Below are 24,456 nucleotides of genomic sequence, written 5' to 3' on the forward strand. Positions count from 1 at the left end.
TGCAAATGTGTGTGTGTGTGTGTGTGTGTGTGTGTGTGTGTGTGTATACGTACCTTTGGAATGGTTTTGTATATAGTTTTTGTGCTATTGACTCCTGCAAGTTGTCTCTGGCTTCCACATCGGTTGTGGCACCTGCTCACCTCTTCATAAATATATAAAATAATAAATATAGTTGTAATAATAAATATGACAATATTAAGAATGTCACGAATAATAGTAGTTCCCTTGTCTGCCCCCAAAGAAAAGTCCTAGGATTTGATTGGACCTGAAGGAAGAGGAAGGGCAAGGCTCCCCTTCACAAATCACTCAAAGTCGCACAGGAGAAATGATCTTTAATATCTGACTTGTTTTCCGATCCTATCAAAGTGCCAGCATTGACTAGAGAACAGGGAGGGGCTTGAGAGGTACAAAGTCAAGAGACAAACAACACACCTGGACGTCACCAGGGGGCGCACTCGCTCTGCCCCGGCACGCGCGTGCGGGCAGGCCTCACACACACACCCATGCAGCCCACACGTACACCGAACAGACACACGCACGTGTACCCACAGATAAATACGAATAGAGGAACTCGTTTTATGTATATACAGAGAGAGAAGAGAGAGAGACTTAAGTCCCGGCCGGCGTCGGGGGCCCCCCCAGGCTCTCAGCATGCTCAGCCCAGCTCTTCGCTGTACCTGGCACCCATGCCCCTGCCAGAAAAGCAGCTGCCCCTCTCCCCGCCCCCCTCCCCCCTTGTCCCCTTGCGACCCTGTGTCTACCTAGGGCTGACACTCCCCCCACGCGCCCTCCCGCCCCTACGATGGTGTTCTCCCCCCCGATGTGTGAGTGTGTTGAGGGGGAGGATGGAAAGGGACCCTAAAAGTGCCCGGGCGCCAGGGGCATGTTGCTCTTGAAGCCCGGCTGCCCGTTGGCCAGGTCGGTCGTGGTGTCGCAGCCCCCGTTGCTGGTGTCGCCTTCCGTTCCCGGGCTCTCAGGCTCGCCCAGGAGCTTGAAGGTGAAGAGTGGCCCAGAGTCGAGACGGCCGCGGCGGCCAGGAGGCTCTGGCAAGCTAAGCAGCGCCCCGGGTTTCCACTCGGGGAAGGCGCACAGCTCCACGGGTGGCTGCGTTCCTCGACCCAGGTAGCCCGGGCTGGGCGACGCCGAGGGCAGGGTCCTCTGGCTGCCGCTCATGCAGCTGCCGCTGTCATCCAGAGAGTCCTTCCGCGACTGCGATCTCTCCAGCGAGCCGCCGCGGGTCCACGGCCGGTAGGTGTAAGCGCAGCCGCCTAGACGGCGGCGGCGGCGGCGGCGGCGGCCACCGCGGCACTGGCACCCAAGGATACGCATGAAGGCGCGCTTGAACTCCTTGCTGGAGCACGGGTAGATGATGGGGTTGAGGCAGCTGTTGAAGTAGCCCAGCCAGAACACCACCTTGAACACGGCGTCCGGGGGCTTTAGGGTGGAGAACAGGGAGCCTGCAGGGGTGCAGACAGAAAGACAGACAGCCGTTGGTTAGTACAGTCTCTACTCAATCCCCTACTAGCTGTGCTCAACGGTAGGTAGTTTTCCTTCCCTCAGGCCTCGTCCCAGTTGATTTTCTATCCCGAATGGCTAGCCTTTCTCATTTGAAATGAATGAATTACCCCTGGACTAGGACAGATATTCATTGGTTTCGAGGCTTTGCGGCTTTATCCCAAAGACCAGAGTTTGGATCCCAGCACTCCCATGGAGAAATTTCCAATTGTCTGTGTCTGCAGCTCTAAGGGAGCTGACATGCTCTTCTGGACTCTGTGAGCACTACACATACACATGCCTATGCACTCACACAGATACACACATAGACACACATTTAAAAAAAAAAAAAAAAAAACAAAGAAAAAAAAGAAAAAAAAAAAAAAAATAAAAAAAAAAAAAAAAAGAAAAAAAAAGGCAAAGCCGCTACGCCCTTAAAAAAAAAAAAAAAAAAAAAAAAAAGACAAACCAGGTATTATGTATTATGTTCACTTTTAATCCTAGCATTTGGGAGACAGAGGTATGTGGATCTCTGAGAGTTCAAGGCTAGCCTGGTTCCATAGTGAGTTTCAGATTTACAAATGAATGAATGAATGAATGAATGAATGAATGAAAAATGAAGTCCAACTTAGTAACTTCCCTCTGTATATCCTGATTTAGGTAAACAACTGCCACAGTCCTGACCGTTAGGCTTCATCCTTCACACTTACTCCTTCAACCCATGAGATCCTAACAGTCACCTGTAATACCACACCTCTTAGGGTCTGAGCTGCCTGTGTGAGGCCCTTTACCTGTAGTATCTTATCTTTCTCAAAAGCTTGGGAGGCAGGCAGATTTGTTCCCATGGGAAACAGGAGCCATGTTAAAGACCAGTAGGCATAACAGACCCTTAACAATAAAAGAAAATGACTTAAAGGACTTTAAGAAAATCTTGGAATGAAGAAAAATGACTCAGTGCTTCAAAAGGACAGTCCAAAAGGCAAGGATAGAAGTTATTTATATTCTCTCAAGCAGCTAAAAGGTTATTTAGAATATAAGAAACACTAACAAGAAAAGAAGAGGTGAGCATATATCTTAGTATTGGAGTCCTTGTGTGGGAGGCCTTGGGATCAGTTCACTAAGCCAAGCAACGTAAGTTCAAGTCTTAGAGACGACATGGTGAAAGGAGACAACAGATTCCTAGTTTGGCCTCCGACCTCCATCCATGTCTGCAACACTTCCAATGAGTTAAAAAAAAAAAACATTAAGTTAAATTAAAATGTTTATATGGTGGCTCATGCCTGTAATCGTAGTGCTCAGGGGGCTGAGGCAGGAGGATTGTTAGAGATCTGAGGTCATCTTGGAATACCTATTTCTAGGCCAGCTCGGGCTTCAGAGTCAGGTACAAAAGGAGAGTCTGTCTAAAAGCAAGCAAGCAAACAGTCACACGCTGCCCCCTTCCCCCTACTGCTGCCAAAACCAACAGTAGAAATCTCCCAAACAACCAAGTAACCAGTCAGAGGAGCAAAACATCTCCCCACCTCAAAACCCAAACAAAATAAGAAATCGAGAAGAACATGGAATTCCTGGTAGCAGTATACTCAGAGGAGGGAGAAAAAACAACGCGGATAAAGAAAATAGGTAAATCACGTGAACGAAAACAAGAGGCTCAGAGTATCAGGAGGTCAACTACATTGAAGCAGAAGCCATAAAGAGACAAACCATGCCTTTTTAAGGTGACAGAAAATTTTAGAAAGCTGCCAAGTAAGGCTGTGGGGACACAGGGAGGCCCTGGCTTTGACTGCTAAGGGCATAGGCTGTCTAGTCATTTAGGAGAAGATGCTGGCACTGCGTGTGCACACATCTGAGCTGGGCCGTTCTGTTCCAGGCCAAACCACTCAAAGAATTTCACATAGGTCCATAAGGTGGCATGCAGAAGGATGCTTTTGATAGTGTTGTTTGTGGTCACAGAGAATAGGAGGAAACCTGGGGGAAAGGAGAAAGGAGGCATATGTAAACCTGGGCCACGGTTAGCACGTATGTCTCAGGATAACCCACCTTATGGCCACCTGGAAAGAGTCTAATTACACCATTTCTTTCCGTGGGAAAACATGCAAAACGGAGTGAGATTTATGAATGATTTCATTTAAGCAATCCGCCAAACCACCATATGCGTTTTGCAGAAACATTTTCAAATTAAAAAAAAAAAAAACACATCACAAACGATATGAGACACTTAATGTTTGCCTAGGGGCGAAGGCAGATGGACATGCGATAATAGATGGGAATAGGAGGAAATAAATCAGTAAAATAAGAGAGAGCTCGGCATGGGCCGATGACGAGGCGCTATGATCCGTACACATGATTAACTTACCCTCTGAGTCTGGGACCCTAAATCATTTCACGGCTATATCAAATTAAAAACAATTTCTAATTTAAATACCAGGCAACTGAGACCTGGAGTGGGTTTTTTTTTTTTTTTAAATAAAAAGATGCCATATCGTTAATGCACTTTTTTAGAAGAATGAGAAGACATTTTTAAAAAGACGAGAAAAGATAAGTATTTTTTAAAAAACAAGCAAAACCTTATAACGCAGAAAAATCACACTGAAACAAAAACATTTTTGAGACAGGATCTTGGAACATAGTCAGGCTAGATGGCTCAGTGGGTAAGGCTGTTTGCTGCCAAGCCTGATAACCTGAGTTTCTACTTCAGGGTTCACAAGGATGAAGGAGAGGACCAACTCCTGAAAATTGTTCTCTGGCCTTCACTTGCGTGCTGGGCACCACTACCCAAGCAAACAGAATGCAATTAAAAAAAAAAAATCCCATCTTTAAGCTTCCGTTGTGCTAGCATCCCTTCTAGGGACACTTCATCTTCTTGGTCATTTGATGCAAAAGCGATTCTTCTTCTCCTGTAGTAGTTGCTGTCTCTGAGGCTTATTGCCTCAGTCTGTTAACCTAGGCCTAACTCCCGGAAGCTTCTAGCCTTTGTATAATCTTATCCAGCCTAGAATGTTTTCGGCCTCTGTGATTTGCTGCTGAATCCCCGCCTTCCTAGTTCGTTCTGATCTCTGGTTGGCTGATTCAACTCAACTGTTCTAGCTCCTACTCCTCTCTCCACGCTGACTGATTCAATCGGACTTCTCTCTCAGCTTCTGGCTGAATTGCTGTTTGGCCTCAAACACACTCTAGTAATCTGTTCTCAGCTTCCGGCTCCTTCTCATTTTCTTGGCTCATCCTGTCTTCACCGGAGTCTAGCTTTTTCGCTCTTCAGCCGGTCTCCGTAAAACCCTCCCAGTAAAAACTGCCTCCTGTCTCTCTCCCTCTGTGCTGCTTCCTCTTATGTTGCTCTCTTTTCTCTCTCTTCTGGTGAGAGTTGGGCATATCCTATCCTGTCAAATCTTTCTCTGATTAGTCACTTCGTCTGCCACTCAATTCAACATCACCTTCAAGCATGGGTGCTTCCTTCTACAACTTTACCTTCATGGTTTGGGATTAGAGGTGTATACTAAGGGTGTGTCTGTACTCCAGCCAGAGGGATTAAAGTTGTATGCTAAGCCACACCACAACTAGAAACAGTTTTGTTTTTTTTTGGTAAATAACACAATCTCAGGGTTCAAATGTCCCGCGACAATTTGAAGTTCGCCCTATTGTTGTGGGGAGTTCCAATTCTCAGTTTAACAAATCAGTAGTGCTGGCCGTTGTGGTATTAGCTGGGCTTCTGGACTAAGCTAGCCTTTTCAAGTTTCTACTTGGAAAGAGGACTATGCATACCCATGTGTCAATGCTGACTGACGTCTTCTTTAAACTCCGGGGAAACATGGAAGTGATCTTCATTCTAGCTGTGTGGTACTAAGACCAGTAAGACGCTGCTTCATGTTTTAATTCTGACACATATTACACCAAAGAGGCTTGTGTCCCATTACTTACTCCAAAGACAGGGCTTTGGATTAAGACTCTGCGCCAGGCTCCTACTGAAATGTAGCTTATGGTACGTGAGCATGAAGCATCCTGATGGGATGAACTTTATGTCTAAGGCTGTGGGCTTCTTTCCAAGACTGAGTCTGAGGGGGTCTAGAAACAGGTCTTGACTAAGTAGGAGAAGGAATAGGAGTGATGGATTGTGGAGGCCTATGTACTCCCCTGGGCGGTATGTGCTGAGGAGAACAAAGACAGGCAGCATATCTTGTTGCATGGGGACATATAGAGACCAGTATGGTGGCTGCGGGCACAATGTGACTAAAGGTGGGAAGGATAGAGAGCAATACAGCCTATTTTCTGAGGATAAATATGTAACCTTGCCTGGTGTCAAGCCTGTTGAAGATAGCAGTGAATTGAGCAATAAATGGATTGCTCCTTTTAAGGACTACAGGGAGCACAATAATGCTAAAGGCTCGTGGCTTTGGTGAAAGCCATCATCTGCACTGGGAGTATTGTGTTCAAGGTTCTGTTCTGAAACCTTATTACAAAGCACCCTCCTATGACCATGGCCTTGTAAAGTCTGGGCAAAGACCTGAGGATGGATTTTTTTTTTCATGCAAATCTGAGGTCTTGTGCTATTCATTCCTGTGAGTAGAAAGCATTTTTTCCTCTCAAGACAATTTGGGCAGTGTGAGAGATGACTAGAAGGCTGAATGAAAATGACCTGGCCTGGTGTTAGGAATAGGCTATTGGAATTTACCAGTTATTCATCTGTAAAATGGGAATGGTAATTGTTTCATAGATTTGTTTTTGAGTACGTGAGAGTATCGATGTACACACGGTGTGGTGTGGTGGCACACATTGAAAATTCCAGCTCTTGGGAGGCGGAAGTAGGAGGAGTAAGGGCTCAAGGTCATTGTCAGCTACCTATCCAGTTTCAAGGTCAGCCTGGGCTACGGAAAGCCCTGTTTCAAATCAATATCAACAACAACAACATCATCATCAACATCAACAACGCCAAAAATAATAATGATAAAAAGGAAGAAATAAATGAGAAAATAGGAGGAAAGAAAGTACGCATGTAAACCCCTTAATCTACGATCTGGCACTTTAAAACTAATAACAAATGACGGGCCTTTTGAAATAAATGCACGTGCTCCTCATATCAGCAGGAGGCGGGTTCCAGCTCCTGTAAATACACAGATCAGTGGCTTTATGCTTCTTTAAAACGGTTCGAGGGGGCTGGGGAGATGGCTCAGTGGTTAAGAGCACTGGCTGCTCTTCCAGAGGTCCTGAGTTCAATTCCCAGCAACCACATGGTGGCTCACAACCATCGGTAATGGGATCTGACGCCCTCTTCGGGCGTCAGTACAGCTGTACAGCTGTACAGCTGCAGTGTACTCACATACATAAAATAAATAAAATTTAAAAGGAAAATAAAACGGTTCGAGGTTTGCATCCGATCTACCCGTAGCCTCCCATGCAATTTGCAACATCCTTAGGTGACTGATAACAAGTCAATATCTTATAATATCTAGTATGATATAAATGACACATAAATGGCTGTTATACTCTACAGTGTTTAGGGAGCAGCAAGAAAAAAAAGCTGCATCTCTCGAGTACAATGGCAACGTTTGCCCTCAAATATCTATGTAAATTTATTTATTTATTTATTTTTGTGTGAGGGGGCCACATGCCAAGGAGCAGGTATACAGTTCAAAGGACATCTTTGGGGAACCAGTTATTTCCTTCTTCCATGTGTTCTGGGGTATTGAACTCATATAATCATTTTACCACCTAATTGCTTGTTAATATTGTTAAGCCGTGTCCCGGGGCTGGCTGAGGCCTTGTTCACTAGCTAGATTGTAAATTCCTTCTGGAGAGGAAACATTATTTTCATTTCCCCTCCAGATTTACATATTTTATTATAAAAATGATAATGTGAACATAAAAACCACTGGTTATAAAGATAAATGTGTAAAGGGATATGAAAATCTTTATCCAGTCAAGCGTTAACAGTTGTGGTTTTCTTCTGGGATGTTTTCTTTCTTAAATGGGGTCCTACTCTTTCCCTAAACTGCTGTTCTCCATCACTTCTCCTTGTCTGGGTCTATCTTGTTACTTTACCTCCTCTAATGACACATCACACTCTGATCTGGATGCACAGGAATTTATTTAACACGTTCCCTAATGCCGGTCAAGCAGGTCATTTATTTCCAGTATCTAACTGCTCCAATCTGTAACGATTAAAAAGCCTCAGACACTCGCTCTCCCCACATCTGTAGGCTAAACTCCCCGGTGAGGAGTGGCTGGGCCAACTGCATGGTAAGCTCTGACAGCAAGGGCTGTCCTGAGCATTGGCTTCTTAAAGGCTGTCCCGACCTTCCCTCCTGCTGGCCTGTGTGGTGTGACATCCTCCATACAGTGCCACTCTGGGTTCCTGTAGCCGTTCTGGTCCTTCTTGTCCCCTCCGTACTGTGTACTGTTTTATTTTCTCCTCCTTCAGACCTTAGCATGGTAGCACCCTGCTCTCCAACAAGCACTTCTGTTTCTGAGACAGAACCTTCATTCTTCTATTCTGGCTGTCCTCCAGCTTGCTAGGAAGCATATAGACTGGCTTTAAATACACAACCCTTAGTCTCCACAGCGGAGACTTACGGGCATTCGCCAGCATGTTTGAGTCCTATGGTGATTTTTTTTTTGTTTTTGTTGTTGTTTGTTAATTTTTAAAGACAGAGTCTCAGGTAGCCTAAGCTCATTACGTAACTGAGGGCGACCTTGAACTCTGAATCCTTCTATGTTTACCTCTCTAGGGCTGGGACTGCAGATGTGTGCCACCACAACCTCAGAGATTTCGGACAGGGAGTCCTGTGTGTGTGTGTGTGTGTGTGTGTGTGTGTGTGTGTGTGTGTGTGTGTGTGTGATTGTTTCAGGGGTGGAACCCTGAATCTTCTGCCTGGTAGGTCAACTTTCGTACTGTCCCTAGGGACCTCAGGTTCTCATCAGTTAAGATGGAGTTAGTGGCACCCACCTCACCCAGTGTTGTTTAGGATTAAACCGGATGCAACTTGTTAAGTCTGTAGGTCAACTGCGCTGTCAACGAGGTCTCCACCCCACAACCAACTTTAAAGTAATAGTCGTTTGCCATGTAATTATTCTGTACTGATGGGTCTTGGAATTTCACCAAAATGATAAATAAATAAATAAATAAATAAACAAACAAACAAACCCCTTGGGACCTATGTTTGATATCGTTACATATAATTTTGGTTTAGTTATTTTCCCATCGGGGCTTCAGTTTTCCTTCTTCCGTACAGTAGCTCTGACTGAGTACTTGGCGTCCTCAAAGTTCAGCATCTCTGAATTCGGACACTACTCCTTGTTGGGAGTGGGGTTGAGTATGGGCGTCCCATGGCCCACCACAAGGGGGCACTGTGAGTCCGGGACTGCTCGGCCCCTGTTACAAATTCCAGGAATATTTTGACTCCTTCCCTCAAGAGCTTCACCCCTAAGCCCCATTCCCCACCTCCACCCCAAACACATAGGAGGACGAAGGCTCGATTTGCTGGCCAGTCCATGCCCTGACAGGTTGCAGAAAACCATAGTTAATTGGAGAAGGTGCTAAGCCTCTTTGGCGTGAGAGAAGAAGGGCCATGTGGATCTTTTCCCTGGGGCACCCAAACAGATCCTTCCTCAGACTAGGCTGCCAGGAGACAGGAATAAACACAATAGGGAGACTAGGTTCCTGGAAGGCAGGTGCTCTGTGCTGTGGGTCAGGCTGCAGAGGGTTCTCTGACAATGTCACTAACTCACTGTGAGAGCAGCGAGTTAAATACTGGAAATAAACCTGTTTGACTGGCATTAGGGAACGTGTTAAATAAATTACTATGTATCCATAGTCTCTGAGCTTGGCTTTGCTCAGAGACTATGCCATTAGTGAGGCAATTCCAGTGCTACAGGCTCTGCACCTTAGATTGCCGGGCCTTGGCAAATCTCCTAACTATGCCTACTAAGTGAGGGAGAGTGACTCACTCAAGGCCACTCAGCTTGGTGAATAGCAGAGAGCCACGAGGACCTGTTCCTCTTGATTGGATCCAAGACATGTTTATGGAGCAGTGGAGTCGAGGATTTGAGGTTCTTTTCCGGGGTCATAGATAGGCAGATCTGCATTTTCAGGAATGGGGAGAGAGAAGCTCCCTGAGAGTGAGAGGCTCAGATACCTGGAAAATGGGAGTTGCTTTCTGCAGGGATAAGTGACTATGTTTGCTGAGGGCTAGGTGCACTGGAAGCTCTCCATAAAGCTCAACTCTCATGGATGCTGTGAGCATATTGACACACAGCTGTGGCTCTGTTATGAGGCTGCCACCAGGAAGGGGACAGTGGTTGCACTCCACAGGCAAGGATTCTCACCATAGTGCTTTTTCTCACTTAGGCCCCGTGCTGAGTCCATGTGATCTCTGAGCTGCTGGACCTGCATGGAAACCTTCCTGCATTTTTTTCCCCCAATAAATAGTCTACAGCTGTCATGGAAGTTGTAAAAGGACCAGGAACTCTCCAAAGGCTGAGACTCCTGACCTCAAGACTAGGTTTACTAATTAATGTGAATCTGAGCCACCACTTACTTAATGCTTTTCTTTAAATCCATTCACTTTTGGTACCTAACCTATAGGGTACAAGAAGAAGGCAGGAAGATTAATTAAAAAAAAATAAAATTTCCACAAGGAAACATATTACTTTGTAGGATAATTAAAAATATATAGTCTAATAGATGCATACACAAGATGTGTTTGATTGATCATTACTTTAATGAGACATAAATTCATAAACTCTGCTTTTGTGTTTGTGTTTATGGTGTATGTATATCATTGAGGATGCACATGGAGGCCAGTGGAGGGCATGCACCGTCCTATGCTCCCCTTCTACCTTGTTCTATCAAGACAACATTTCTCCATGAACCCAGGACTAGACTGGTGACCAGTAAGCCCCAGGAAGTTTGGCTTTGCCCTTCCCTTCAAGGAGTGGGGTTAAAGGTGCGTGGGATCATGGTTTGACTTTTTGCATAGCTGCTGGGGATTGGAACGCAGGTCTTCATGTTTGCATAGCAAGCACCCTTACTCACTGAGCCATCTCCCCAGCTCTGAACTATACTCTTGAGAGGAGCTTTTATTACTAGCTGGAAATACGAATCATTTGCTATAAATGGAAAGCCATGGTTTTTTTTTTTCTTTTTTTAAAAAATAAGATAGAAATACAACAGTCTTAGTACCTTTTGGATTTCTCCAGCCTGACAGGCCTTAGGTTTGCTCTCTCTTCCTCAGAAAGGAGAAGTTAGGACAGGTAGAGGTAGGTTGACATTTTGGCCTTAAAGTGAGAGGCATTCCTTTTTGAGGGACCTAAAGCATTGGAAGATGTGAACTGAGAATCCCTTTCTCCTTGGGGAGCTCAGTCCCTGGTACATAGTAGATGCTTCATAAATATTTGATTAATGGCTGAATATGTAACTGAGATGTCCCTGTGCCATTTATGGCTGTAATTTGAAGCCATTGCTTAGACCGTGCAAACGTACATCCGATTTGATTTGACCAGCAACAGAGATATCCCTGGGAAGCACTGTGTTCATGACCTCATGGCCCACACTGATTTACTCGGCAGTCTTAGGATCAGGCTTATTAAGAAGATCTAACGAGACAGCCTCTGAAAGGGTTGAGGGGGTGAGACCTTACCACTTGTATTCTATTATTTTCTTCTACCTTCTGTTGGGTGCTAGGAGGGGGAGGTACGGCTTAGATAAGGGATAAAGTTGGGGAACAGATGTTATAGTAAACCCACTTACGTCAATTGGCTCTTAAGGGACTTTGAGTGATTTAGGGGGGTTGTGTAGTGTAAGGATCAAAGGCTAACACCCAACAGGGCCTGTACAGAGAGAAGCATTTGTTGGTTGGACATGTTCCAAGGAGGTCATCCTGTAGGGTCTATTCCACAACTCTGAAGTGTAAACACTGAACACTCAACTTGCTGTGAGCCAACAACACTCATCACGGCCACAGGGCATCCTTGTAGAATCACAGCGACTATTCAACAAAATTCCTTCTTTGTACCAATCACTGGGCTAGAAGCATGTACCCTTTTTGCCTGTGTAGTAGTTAGTTTTAACCGTCAGCTTGATGCAATCTGGAAGTGAGCCTCAAGGAGGGACTGTCTAGAGAAGGTTTTTCTATTAGCATCTGGACAATCGGTGCAGGATTGCCTTGATTACATTGGTTGAGATAGGCCCACTGTGGGTGTCACCATTCCCTTGGTAGAGGCGTCTGAACTGTGCAAGAGTGGAGAAAGCTGCTGAGCACAAGCGTGCATGTGTTTGCTCTCTCCCTGCTCTTGACTGTAGGTGTGAGTAGCAGCTTCGTGTTCCTGCTGCTTTGACTTCTCTGCAGTGATGGACTGAGCTTAAATAAAGCCCTCTTTCCATTAAGTTACTTTTGTCAGTGTATTTTACCAGGGCAACTGAATAAGAAACTATGATAGATTCCCCATCCCTGATCTTAGGACAGCTCCACTTAGCCATGCAAGGTTAAGATCCAAAGGGTACTAATCACACCGTAATGTGTATCACCAGCCTGCATTTCTGGTCTAAAGTCCATGATTACGCTATGATGACAGACAGAAGCTCAGATTCTACAAATAAGTTTCCAGAGGTCACAGAGCAGGTGGAAAATAGAGTTTAAAAGTTGAATCTTTGAATCTAGGCAACCTCAAATAAAGGCCCTGAATTGGCAGAACAGCACACAGGAAAACAGAATATATATGTTGACCGATATAAAGATAGGAAGAACGGACAATCAGCATCTGTCAACACTCCTTATCCTCAGGGAATTGTGGGTGAATTTTCCTTTTGGTGCTTTTTGGTGTTTTCCAACTCCTCCCCCATACACACTAATTGTGGACTCGGTTAGAACACGGAAAAATCCGAACAAGCCACAAGGCATTACGTTAAATCACATACTAGCCCGTTTTAAAAATTATCCTAGTTTGTGCAATTCCCCCGACAACTTGATGATCAAGCTGATTTGTCGCTGTGTTAAAGGGCACACCATAGCGTCACAGATCTAAGGCTTTACCTTTGGAGCCTGTAGGAGATCCCTGCAGGTAAGGGATAGAGACATTGAAAGGAAATATTTCACTGCTGACCCCAGAAACCTTTTCTGTTAGTCCCATTGGGCCTATACCCTGCTACTATGGGGATAAAAGGATGTGTGTGTGTCTTTTTTATTCTTCCCATATTCCTCACTGTGCATACCCAAAAGCCTTTACCTAACACTGGCACAAAAATGGAACCAGCAACCATGCTTGCAGACTGCTATGAGGCCTATCAGCACCTGTGACATCATTTATTTGGTGTACGGAGCACCAATATTGAGCTCTGGTTTGAGCACCCCACTAGGCAGTGACATTCACAGGCTCTTAGACCATAAATTCAGATTTGACTTATTCACAGTTATCACCAGGCAAACCCATGATCTCCGGGGAGCCAGTGGGTGGCGAAATCAGTTCAATCAACTTGTAAATGGAGCGGGGCTCCTTTTGTCCATCCTCTTACTAGCAGCGTGTGGCTACACCTTCAGCCAAACAGCGCCTCCCTAGCAAGAAATGGTCTGGCCCAATAAAAACTAGAAAAATATAAAACGCTTGCTAATTCTGTCAGCACTGGCTCTGTAAAAGGAAGCCCTCTTGGATTTGGAAAGCCCCCTTTGAGGTTTTTCCATCTCCATTTGTCGAGATCATAAACTCATCCAGCAAATACAATGTCTTTGGAGCCAACAGACTCATGTTAAGTTTCAAAACAAACTGGAGATAAGAGTGAGCAGAGTAGCTGTTTACAGTAACTGGTTCCTAAAGTAATCATTGACTGCCGTGTTTACAGACGTCCTCTGTGGAGATCCCTCGGATGGCTCAACACTTCATTCATGAGTGCTTCTGCTCACGATCTTAAATACAAGATGGGTCCCCCTTAACCAACAATTCCTTACCACCCAGAACATTCCAAGTGCCTTCTCTGTACCTACGATGTGTCCTCTGTCACTCTCTACCCTCATTTCAGTTTCCTGGTCTATGCCTCATCTCTGTCTCTATGAACTTCTAGAAAAGAGAGTTTGGATTTGACTCTTCTGTCTCTGTTCAGAGCCTAACATAGGGTTGGACAGCTTACGATAGGCACTTAGTTAACATGCATTACACAGATAATAGTCGAGATTAAACACAATAAAATAGGAGCATGTTAGCCTTTAGCTATTCAAAGAAGTGAAACTTCTGGATAAGCAATACCCAGACCTGTGTTAGAAATGAATATCTGGCCAGGTGGTCGTGGCACACGCCTTTAATCACTGCTCTCAGAGGCAGAGGCACATAGAGAAACACTGTCTCAAGAAACAAACACCTCCAAACCCAAACTAAAACAAACAAAAAGCAAAAAAGCTCCAAGAATCCACAAGACATGCATGATGCATGCATACCTACATACATACATAATACATACATACATAATACATACATACCTACAATACCTTGTCTGAGGACATGGCTCAGTAGTTGAGATGCTTATTGTACAAGTGTGACGCTGGGCTTTCCAATCCCTAGAACCCACATATATGCTGGATAGGCATTGTGACCTGCCTGTAAATGCAGTGTTTGAAGATGGAGAGAAGGTATACCCACAACCAACTGGCTAGTAAGACTAGCCATGAGCGAGTGAGCTATTGGTTTGATTGAGTTACACCACTTCAGTGAGTAAAGCAGAAGAATGATGGAGAATAATTCCCACCATCAATCTTGTGTCTCTACATATTCTTGTACACACATGCATGCATTTCTATATACATGCCCGTGCCCACATGCACACATACTCTTAAACATGCAAATATACACACATATGCACACACTCACATGATACACACACACACACACACACACACACACACACACACACACACGCACACACACGGGAAAAACCCAAAACTTAGATTCTATGATCCAGTGCATCAGCTCTGCTTCCAAGCAAGGCTCTAACGTGAGAAATGTCATCCCATGCCACCCTGATGTACTCATTTATTTGTGCAAGTACACATAGGTACTCAATTGTTAAGACTATAGGTGCCACGCATGGGAGTCATTCACTTAATTTTTTGTGACAAGATCTCTCACTGATATCTGTTTTTAGACTAGACTGTGCACCCAGCCAGCAACCTCCAGGGCTCCTCTCTCTGCCTCTCCAGCAAGCACATGCAACCACACCTGACTCTTTAGCATGCATGATGGGAGTCAAACTAAGGTCCTTTTTTTTTTTTTTTTTTTTTTTTCCGGTGCTGGGGACCAAACCCAGGGCCTTGCGCTTGCTAGGCAAGCGCTCTACCACTCGCCTAAATCCCCAACCCCAAACTAAGGTTCTTATGCTTGTGTAGCAAGCACATCACTGACTGAGGCATTCCTCTGCAACTATCTAATTTCACTTTTAAGAATAGTCTCGTGCAGTCCAGGCTGGCTTCAAACTCAATTTGTAAACCAAAGATTTAAGAAGAACATAAAGACAGGAAGAAGATTGAGAAGGGGCGGGGAAGGCTAGAGGAAGTTGGAGAGAGAAAGCAGTAGATAGATCAATACATATATAAATGTATGAAAATGACAGAAAATAAAAAAAACCCACTATTTCAACAATAATAGTCACATCAATACCCCACCTTCAGTATGTCGCTGAGGATGGCCTTGAACTTTTGATCCCCCCTCCTCTCACGTTCTGAGTCCTAGGATTACAGGTAGGCAGGCCACAGCTCTTTAAGTGTATCGATATGGAACTGGGTTTTCATGCGTACCAGGCAAGCACTCTGCCAACTGGGGTATAGCCCCAGGCGTACAAATTTATTTTTAAAATGTGTTGTCTTGAGTCTCTTGGTTCTCAGGGAAAAGCACGGGATTGGTTCCCTTGTATTCCGTTCTCTTATGGCTCCGGTCATTAGTAGGATAAAGTTCAAACTTCCCCGGGCTGGAATTTAAGACCCATTGAACTTGGCTGCAGTGAGCTGATCCTCTGCAACATTCTCTGGCCTCTTTCCTTCTCCTCATGCCTGCTGTCCGCGGGCCTGAGATGGCTCTCTTTTCCTGCCCTTCCTTTCCAAACCTGGCCCGGATGGATTCCTCCTTCTTACAACTCCTTTCTTCTGGGGTGTGAAAACCGAGGAAGAAGCTAGCACAGAGAAACTCTGCTAAGACCTGGCAGCAGCCGGCAGTGGTCCGGCAGGAGGGCTGGCTCTGTAGTCTCAATTTACACAGGTACATATTGGGCTCTGGGCGTATAGGGTTCATCTAGTATCACAAGCAGCTCTTAACTGATGGAACTAAGACTCAATTTCAAGCATCCCTGGCCGCAAAACTGGGCGTGCTCCCATAACACACAATAATTATTTTTCTACTTTAGCACATTTTTGGGATTAAGGGAAAGCCAATATTGTTTACTCATGTCTCTTTTTTTGTTTTAATCTTTTTTTTTACTTGGGTCTTTTTTTTTTTTTTTTTTTTTTTTTTTTTTTTTTTTTTTCGAGCTGGGGACCGAACCCAGGGCCTTGCGCTTGCTAGGCAAGCGCTCTACCACTGAGCTAAATCCCAACCCCTACTTGGGTCTTCTTAATGTTGTATTCATTATATATTTTGTGTTTAGCCATTAAAACCTTTGCATGTTTCTAGAAGCCAAGAGGATTCTTTTTAGCTGACAATACTGGATAAGCAGATAACTTAGCATCATATGGTTCCAGGGACACACAGGCCCATTAGTCTCCTCTTTAGTTACCTACAAAACACAGAGTCCCCAGATTAAGTATATCTGCTGTTTCTGCACGTGGGTAAGCACACTTGAGCGCAAGTACTCTTGGAGGCCAGAGGCACCAGATACCCTGGAGCTGGAGTTAGAGATCACTCTGAGACACTGTAAAGGTTCTAGGAATCGAACTTGGGTCCTCCGGAAGAGCAGCAATTGCTCTTAACCACTAAGCAATCTCTCTAGTCTCCCCTCCCCCTGTTTGTGTGAGACATGATCTCACACTCTAGCTCCAGGATATCTTGGCTATAACTACATAGCTCAGGTTGTCCTTGAACTCATGGCCATTTGCCTGCCTCAGCCTCTTGAATACTGGAGACACAGTCAGGCTCCATCAAGTCTGTCTTTATTCCTCTTCCTTCCCTAACTGAACCCAGCTCAGTTCTCGTCTCTGCCTTGAGAGCGTCCCTGACTGCTCCAGACAACAACGCTTCAATTTCTCACAAGGAGAGCCCATAGTGCCCAGGCCAACATAAGATTATTATTTACAGATGATACCTTGGATCTCTTTAGGCATCTTATGAACTCTTTATAAGATGGGGTCTATGTTTCATACCGCTATCGTGGGTCTGGACATAGAGTCAACTCCTATGGATTAACTGTTGATTAATTGATGTGCCTATTTGAATGTCCAAGAGGTGATCTTCATGCTGGCATAAGCCCAAAGGAGGGAGTAGGTGGGTGGAGTGTCACTACAGCATGTAAGGGGGACTCTTCCGTATCCCGTGAAGGTTCTATTCTTTGACTTCCCGGGGAATTGTGATTTGCCTGGTGGAAGGCTTTCACCTTCCTTTCACTGAGCATTGGTGAGATTTATGGGGAGGCAGCTATAAAACTTTATAAAGGGGGTATAAAAAGAAGACATATATAAATGGTAAGACATAGCTTGCTTTTTGAACAGAAGTCTCTATCCATTATAAATCCATTTCTCCCCAGATTCCTCAGAAGGTCCAAAACAACCTTATTAAAATCCTGCTTTTGGGGCTGGAGAGATGGCTCAGCGGTTAAGGGCACTGACTGCTCTTCCCGAGGTCCTGAGTTCAAATCCCAGCAACCACATGGTGGCTCACAACCATCTGTAATGAGATCTGATGCCCTTTTCTGGTGTGTTTATATATAATAAATAAATCCTTTAAAAAATCTTGTTTTTGGGAGAGGTAGGATTTTTTTAAAATCCAAAATGAAACATATGCATAACTATGAAGTATAAAAGAGAAATTATGAGACGTCCAGGAAATTTGAAAAAAGATGATGGAGTGACTATGGAGAGGATGAGTTAGCTTATTGCCTATGTATATTAATTAATGCTGTCCATAATATATTAGGGCAGGAAATAAGGAAAAGGTAGAAAGATCCATAAAGTTAAATAGTTTAGGTAAAAAAACTAAATACTCATGAAATTTTATGTGTCATTCAATGCTCTCAGGAAAGATAGGTTATTTGTAAACAATGTTGGGGCAATTAGAAAGAAATGAAGTTGGGTCCTTACTTCATCCATTTTTTCTAATACATAAACTTGTAATGATTTTAAGATTGTAAGTATTCAAAAACCCCATTAAAATACTAGAGAAGAGCTGGGCCTGCTGCCACAGATCTGTAATGCTGGGCTCTAAGGAGACTGAGGAAGTAGGAGTCATATTACCACAACAGCAACAACCACAACAACAGGAAAGAAAAACTAAGCATGGGACTGGCAGCTTAACTCAGAGGTAGAGTGTTTGTCCAGGGTGCATGAGGTCCTAGTGTGATGGTTTGTATATGCTCTGTCCAGGGAAGTGGCACTATGAGAAAGTGTGGCCCTGTCAGAGTAGGAGTGCCACTGAGGATATGGGCTGTAAAACCCTCATCCTAGCTGCCTGGAAGTGATATTCTGCTAGCAGCCTTCAGATGAAGACATAGACCTCTCAGTTCTGCCTGCCTGGTCACTGCCATGTTCTTGCCTTGATGATAATGGACTGAACCTCTGAACCTGTAAGCCAGCCCCAATTAAATGCTGTCCTTTATAAGACTTGCACTGGTCATGGTGTCTGTTCCCAGAAGTAAAACCCTAACTAAGACACCTACTTTAGTTCTCAATATTGAAAAAAAAATCAGAAGAGAATATACACATGTATTTTAATGGTTTGGAAAAAAGAAAGATTTTAAGGTGTGGCAGAATTTCAGGACTGCTAAGGAGGAAATGTAGATGATGAATTTATTGAGGTATGTGTATAAGGTCACAGATTTGTCTTTTTATTTTCTTTGAGGGACAAGATATGGCTTTGAACTTTGTGTATAGCCAGTGATGGCCTTGAACTTCTGATCCCCCTGTTTTTGTCTCTTTGGGTGCTTAGATTACAGACATGCATGACTATGTATGGTTTAAGTGTACAAGGGGGAAGAACCAGGACTTCATGCTTGCTAGGCAAGTACCCTATCACCTGAACGATGTCTCTTTCCAAAAGGTTGTGAACTTTAAAACCAAAGATGTAAGAAGAATTGAGAGAATACTAATTTTGTTTTTGATTTTGAGGTGCGGGGGGTTGAACCCAGGACTTTGCATATGTGAGTCAAATATTCTGCTGTTGAGCTATATTTCCAGCCCAAGGGAAATATCTGTAACTTAAGTGACAGAGAAAGGAATGGCACCTCGGATACAGCAAAGCTCTCTTTGAAATCAACCGGAGAAAAACAAATCAGTAGAAAACCAGGCAAATCAGAGGGATAAACAAAGAGGATCGGGACAGTGGTCAGCTCAGGAATTTGTGAAAAGTAAAATTCCTCTGCAAATAAACAATGTGAAATGTTGGAGAGCTAACAGTTGAGATGAGAGCTTAAAAAGTGCTGGGGGGAGGGCGTTGGAGTAATGACTAGGAGACTAGAGCATTTGCTGTTCTCTTAGCAGACCAGAGTCAACTGCAGCTGCAGGGAATCTATTGCCCTCTTCTGAACTCATTTGGAACACATACACACACACACACACACACACACACACACACACACACACACACACACACACACACTCGGTCACACGCGCAGTCACACACACAAATCTTACCGGGACAAAGCGCCAATGTTCAGTTTGCCAGGGGTATAGGAGGGAAGACATTTTTGTGTGCTCCAGTGGAGGGAGTGACTTTGGCATAGCAAAGAGGCATTACCTAATAAGATCAAATGACCATGGTGTTCGACTTATGTATGACACCCAGGAAATTGTCCCCTGGAATTGTTCTTGAAACGAAGCAAGATGAAAAGAGTAGGGAGCCAAAGCAGTGTTCCCCCAAACTGAGAAATAACCCAGATTCCCAACAATAGGGGATTGTAAAATAAACCATGCAGCACTCATGCCGTGAAGAACCACATCTTTCTAAAATGGTAAGCTTGGTCTAAAGCGACTTACGTAATAATATTAAAAAGAAAAAGGTAGCAAGTTCTAGGTGATCAGGACTACAACCTACTTTTTAAAAGATTTATCTATTTTATTTTATGCATGTGAGTGTTTTGCCTGCATGTATCTGTGTGCACTGTATGCGTACCTGGTGCTACCAAGGACAGAAGATGGCATCAGATTCCCCTAGAACTGGAGTTAGAGAGGTTTGCGGGCAACCAGAGGGATGCTAAGAGTAGAACTTGGATCCTCTGTAAGAATGACCTGTTCTTCATGGCTGAGCTATCTCTCCCCCAGTCTGATTTAAATAAAAACTCTCTCCCTCTGTCCCTCTCTCTCTTCCCCCTCTCTCTATGGATACAGTGTTAATTTATAACAAAAACAATCTGAGTGAATAAAGACTGAATTGTCGAAAGTGCTTATTTCTGAAAGATGGGCTGTATGAAAAATTTCACTTTTCATCTATTTTTTTTGTAATAAACAAATACTGCTTTGCTGGAGCGTGTGTGTGAGAGATAGGCTGAAAACAGTGTGTGTGTGTGTGTGTGTGTGTGTGTGTGTGTGTGTGTGTGTGTGCTGAAGTCTACACAGAAAGAACACATGGTGGACACGGAAGCCTGGCTTTGCTTATGAGGTATGAAGTAAGAGGGTGATGAACTCCTAGGGTCTCTTCTCTTCTCACTCTCACTCTAAGTCTGTGCCCACCATTTTGAAACGGGCCTGAAGTTAGGGGAGAAAGTTCATGGTCTTTTGGCCCGAGTTTCTCTGAGCCCAGAACAAACAGGCCACCCAGGACTTGATTCTTCCTTACAAGGAGGTAGAGGAGCCTGTCGGCGGGCTGAAAGGCCCACGTGTCTCCGATGAAAGGCTCCACGACAGAACAGGGGCAATTACTGGCCTTGGGGAGCCAGATGGGAAACCAGCCAGATTGGGCCACTTAGGCCATTAGGCTCCACAAGATGCCTTTCATCCCGTCTCCCAGCAGCTGTTGGCTCATTGGAGTTTTCTTTCTGACTCATCCCTTTGTTCCGTCATTTGGCTGATGGGCTCAAACTTTTCCCAGCTCCAAACTAGTCTTCCATGTTTCGCTCGGCTCTGGACCCCTACGAGGCTTGGTATATCTCCTTTCCACCTGTTTGGCCCCATCCAGGACACACTGTTCCCTCAGGGGCTATGTCTGGGGATTTTGATGACTTTTTCATCTGGAGCCCTTCATGGTCTTTGACCGCAGCGTGAGTGATGTCAGTCCCAGCTCCAGGGTGTGCTGTCTTCTCACCAGAGCCCCCCTCTTGCCTTTTCAAGTCCTGAGAGCCAAGCACGCTGCTTGGCGTTGTGAAATTTTATACGATGAATGTTCTTTGCTCTCGCTCTCCAGGTTCTAAGGAAAAGGAGCTCATTCGGCTCTTAGGCTATGTTTGTGAGCATGTCCTAAAATGACTCGGGGTACTGTGTCAGTGAGACAGGAGCAAGAAGTTCTGGGTGCCGCTCGGTGGAAACCTGACTGGATAATGAGAATGCACGGCACATTTCAAAAAGCTGGAAGGAAGGGGTATTCGAAAGTTTTTACGGAAAAGAAACGAGCAAAACCGTACATGGTGGTTTATGCTTGCAATTTTAGTACTCTGGGGAGAGAAGCAAACAGGTAGACTTGTGAGTTCTGGGTCGGGGGTGGTGGTGCTTAGTAAGTTTCTATCTCAAAAAATAGGAAAAGATGAGGGGAGAGAGACAGGTGACATATCAGTGAAAAGCACTTGCTGCTCTTGCAAAGGACCTAGGTTCTGTTTCCGGCATCCACAGTGTGGTTCAAAACCATTTGTAAATCTAGTTCTAAGGGACACAACATCTCCAGCATCTATGAGTGCCAGGCATGTGCACCATATATGTACATACATTTTAGTAAAACATTAACATGTATACAAATAATAAATCATAAAAAACGTGCGAGAGAGGAAAAAGATATTTATGGCAAGTTCAGTCTCTGAGGAGATAAAACATGTTCGCTATAATTTAGAGATTATGTAGTGTATGACTGTATCGAAGTATCCCATTGTATCCCATTACTACAGACTTTATGTTTTTATGTTTCATTGAAAAAAAAATTCCTGATCATTATGGTTTAAGGGTTGCTCACAGATGGGCAGTGTTCTGGAGGGAGGGGCCTGGGATACAATTCCTTCCTCAGCTGGCAGGCTGTAGGATAGATATAGAGCTGGGTGGGTTTTCTGTGGCCACGTGAGACTCTCTGAGCGTTTCAGTGAAAACTCTATTTGTTATAGAACATGTTATTTGTAACATGTTATAAATAAACATGTTATGTATAAATGTGTCACTCAAACACCAGTAAGGGGCGCTCCTCTTGAAAAGTAGGTGAGATTGTCTCCTAAGTCCCTTCTCCACAGTCTTTCAATTTAAAGCCCCCCCCCCCACAGCCCCATAGACACTCAGGATTCCTGGGGGTTGTCTGACCTCAGCCTGGTCTTTCCTGCCTCTTTGTTTCTAGTTTCTTGATAATCACCTTGCTTATATCCCATGTAGCAATGGTCCCTGGAGGGAAGAATCTCTCACATCATGCTTAGTGTATGGACTTAATAGCTTACAACGATAACTCTTGGTGTGACAGAATTGAGAGGTGAGGCCTTTGGGGACTCAGTCGTGAAGGTGGGACCCTCAAAAATAAGAAGACTACCCTTATAAGTAGGACTCTAGAGGGGGCAGGGAAGGGATTGCTTAGTATCTATAACAGCCTGGCTTCCATCCCAAGCATATCAAGAAATTAGGGGTCTCCAGAGAACTCGCTTACCCTCCATGTGAGGATAGAACAGTCAGCCTGCTACCTGGAGGAGGCCAATAAAAAAAGAGCTGGATTGTACTGATGAAATAAAACCCCAAAGTCAGAGAGATGGCTCGGTGGTCCACTCGTTGCTCTTATAGAATATCCAAGTTTAGTATGCATATGGTGGCTCATAATCTTCTGTAACTCTAGTTCTAAGGGATCTGATGCCCTTACAGGCACCAGATATCCATGAAATGCATGCATATATGTATATATATATGTATATATATATGCAGGCAAAACACACATACAATGAAATAAAGAATTAAAAAGAGAAACAAAAACCCATCTTTACTCAAAATCGATCAACCTAACAGTTCCGGCCTAGGGTTCTTGGAGCAGTCTGAGGGGACTGAGACACAAAACATATTGAGAAAATGCTGGATGTTGGACTCCCTGGCCTGCTCATCCTCTCCCATCTCTGTTCTTCTGTTGTCTCTGGAAGGTTCGAATTATTATTATTTTTGAGACAGGGTTCTATGCAGCCCAGGCTGGCCCCAAACTTACTGTCTGGCCAAGAATGGCCCTGAACTCCCTCCTGATCTTCCTCCCTTGACCCCTAAAGCACTGGGATTCTATTCTCAAATGGGCTTTTGGATGTTGGCTTTTAGACTGTCACTGTCAGTAGGAAGTCCCCAGGCTTTGCAGTGAGCCTCAGTCGAACATCTCCTAGACACCTGCAGCTGGTTGAACATTTAATCAGGGAGATTAATATTGATCCTGGAATCAAGAAGATTTCACTGATTATTTTGTTCAGCATTCCCAGGCTTAGGAGGCGAGCACCATAATTACGTGTAGTTTACATATTAATAACAACAACAATAGAAAACATCAGCTCAGCTATTAAGCAAGTTGTTCAAAACCGCCCAGTGGCAAACATGGGGTTCAGTTCTACGTATGAGCCCCTTCTACCCTCGTCTCTTTTAGTCAAGAGCCATGGTTTCCATCCTTCCCAATGCTTTGATACTTTAATACAGTTTGATACTGTAAGCTTGATACTTTTTATGAGTACACTATAACCATCCACAGACACACCAGAAGATGGTTGTGAGCCACCATGTGGTTGCTGGGAATTGAACTCAGGACCTCAGGAAGAGCAGTCGGTGCTCTTAACCGCTGAGCCATCTCTAATGTAGATAGATATCTGATATGCACGATATTGATATTTGACCTCTGTGAAAAGGGTTGTTCAACCCCCAAAGGGGTTGCAACCTACACATTGAGAACCTCTGCTTCTAGAGACTTGTATGCCCTGTGGAACATTTGGTATGGGGGTGTCTGGGAAAGAACCAGAGGTACTGATAACACACAGCGAAGGAGCGACTTACGGAAGACTGCTTGGCAGTGAGGCATTTTTGCTGCTCTTGCTTTCAAAACGTGTTCCATCTTTGAAAATGTTGGCGAGATGGAATGGAACGGCAGGGCAGAGTACCTGCTTCACCCGAGAAGGCATAAGAGCAACTGAATAAGTGTGTTTCAGTAAGGCCTATAGTTTAGGAAGGCTGTTTAGCTCCTGAGAGGAGCCTGAGTTCCCGATTTCAGAGGCAGGGAGCAGGTACAGACCCTCACAATACTTAGAAACATTCTTTGTGATGGTTACTCTTGTTTATCAACCTAACGGAGCATGGACTCACAGAGGAGATCAGTCTCTGGGCATGCCCGCAAGAGGTCATCTAGACTGCTAACTGGTGAGGAGACCTATCCCTAGCTGGTGGCAACACTCTTCTTGGATTCTGGACTGAATGAGATGGAGAAAAGCAAGCTGAGTACCAGCATTTGTTACTCTTTACTTCCTGCCTGTGGATGCTGTGGGACTAAGCTGCCCCGAGCTACCTGGTGTCACAATCAACGGAGCCCTGCACGGTGAGCCAAAACAAACCACTCCAACACCCAGTTGCTTTCGGCAGGTGTGTTGCCATAGCAACAAGGCAAGTCACTGGTTCATGATGAGAAGATGCTGTTCCGATCCAAATAACAACAAAGCAACAACAAGACCAGTTA

At 44.5% G+C, this 24,456-nt stretch overlaps 1 protein-coding gene across 1 annotated transcript in view; it reads right to left on the bottom strand.

Annotated features, from left to right (window-relative positions):
• Positions 1-315: 315 nt before the first annotated feature.
• Positions 316-24,456, bottom strand: part of Adra1b (adrenoceptor alpha 1B) — a 56,999-nt gene continuing 32,858 nt past the window's right edge. Inside the window, exon 2 of the mRNA XM_032913799.1 lies at positions 316-1,457. Coding sequence (XP_032769690.1) covers positions 859-1,457 — 599 coding nt within the window. The 3' untranslated portion in view covers positions 316-858. The remainder of the gene's footprint in view (positions 1,458-24,456) is intronic.

The sequence above is a fragment of the Rattus rattus genome, chromosome 9, assembly GCF_011064425.1.
Source record: "Rattus rattus isolate New Zealand chromosome 9, Rrattus_CSIRO_v1, whole genome shotgun sequence".
Classification (NCBI taxonomy): domain Eukaryota; kingdom Metazoa; phylum Chordata; class Mammalia; order Rodentia; family Muridae; genus Rattus; species Rattus rattus.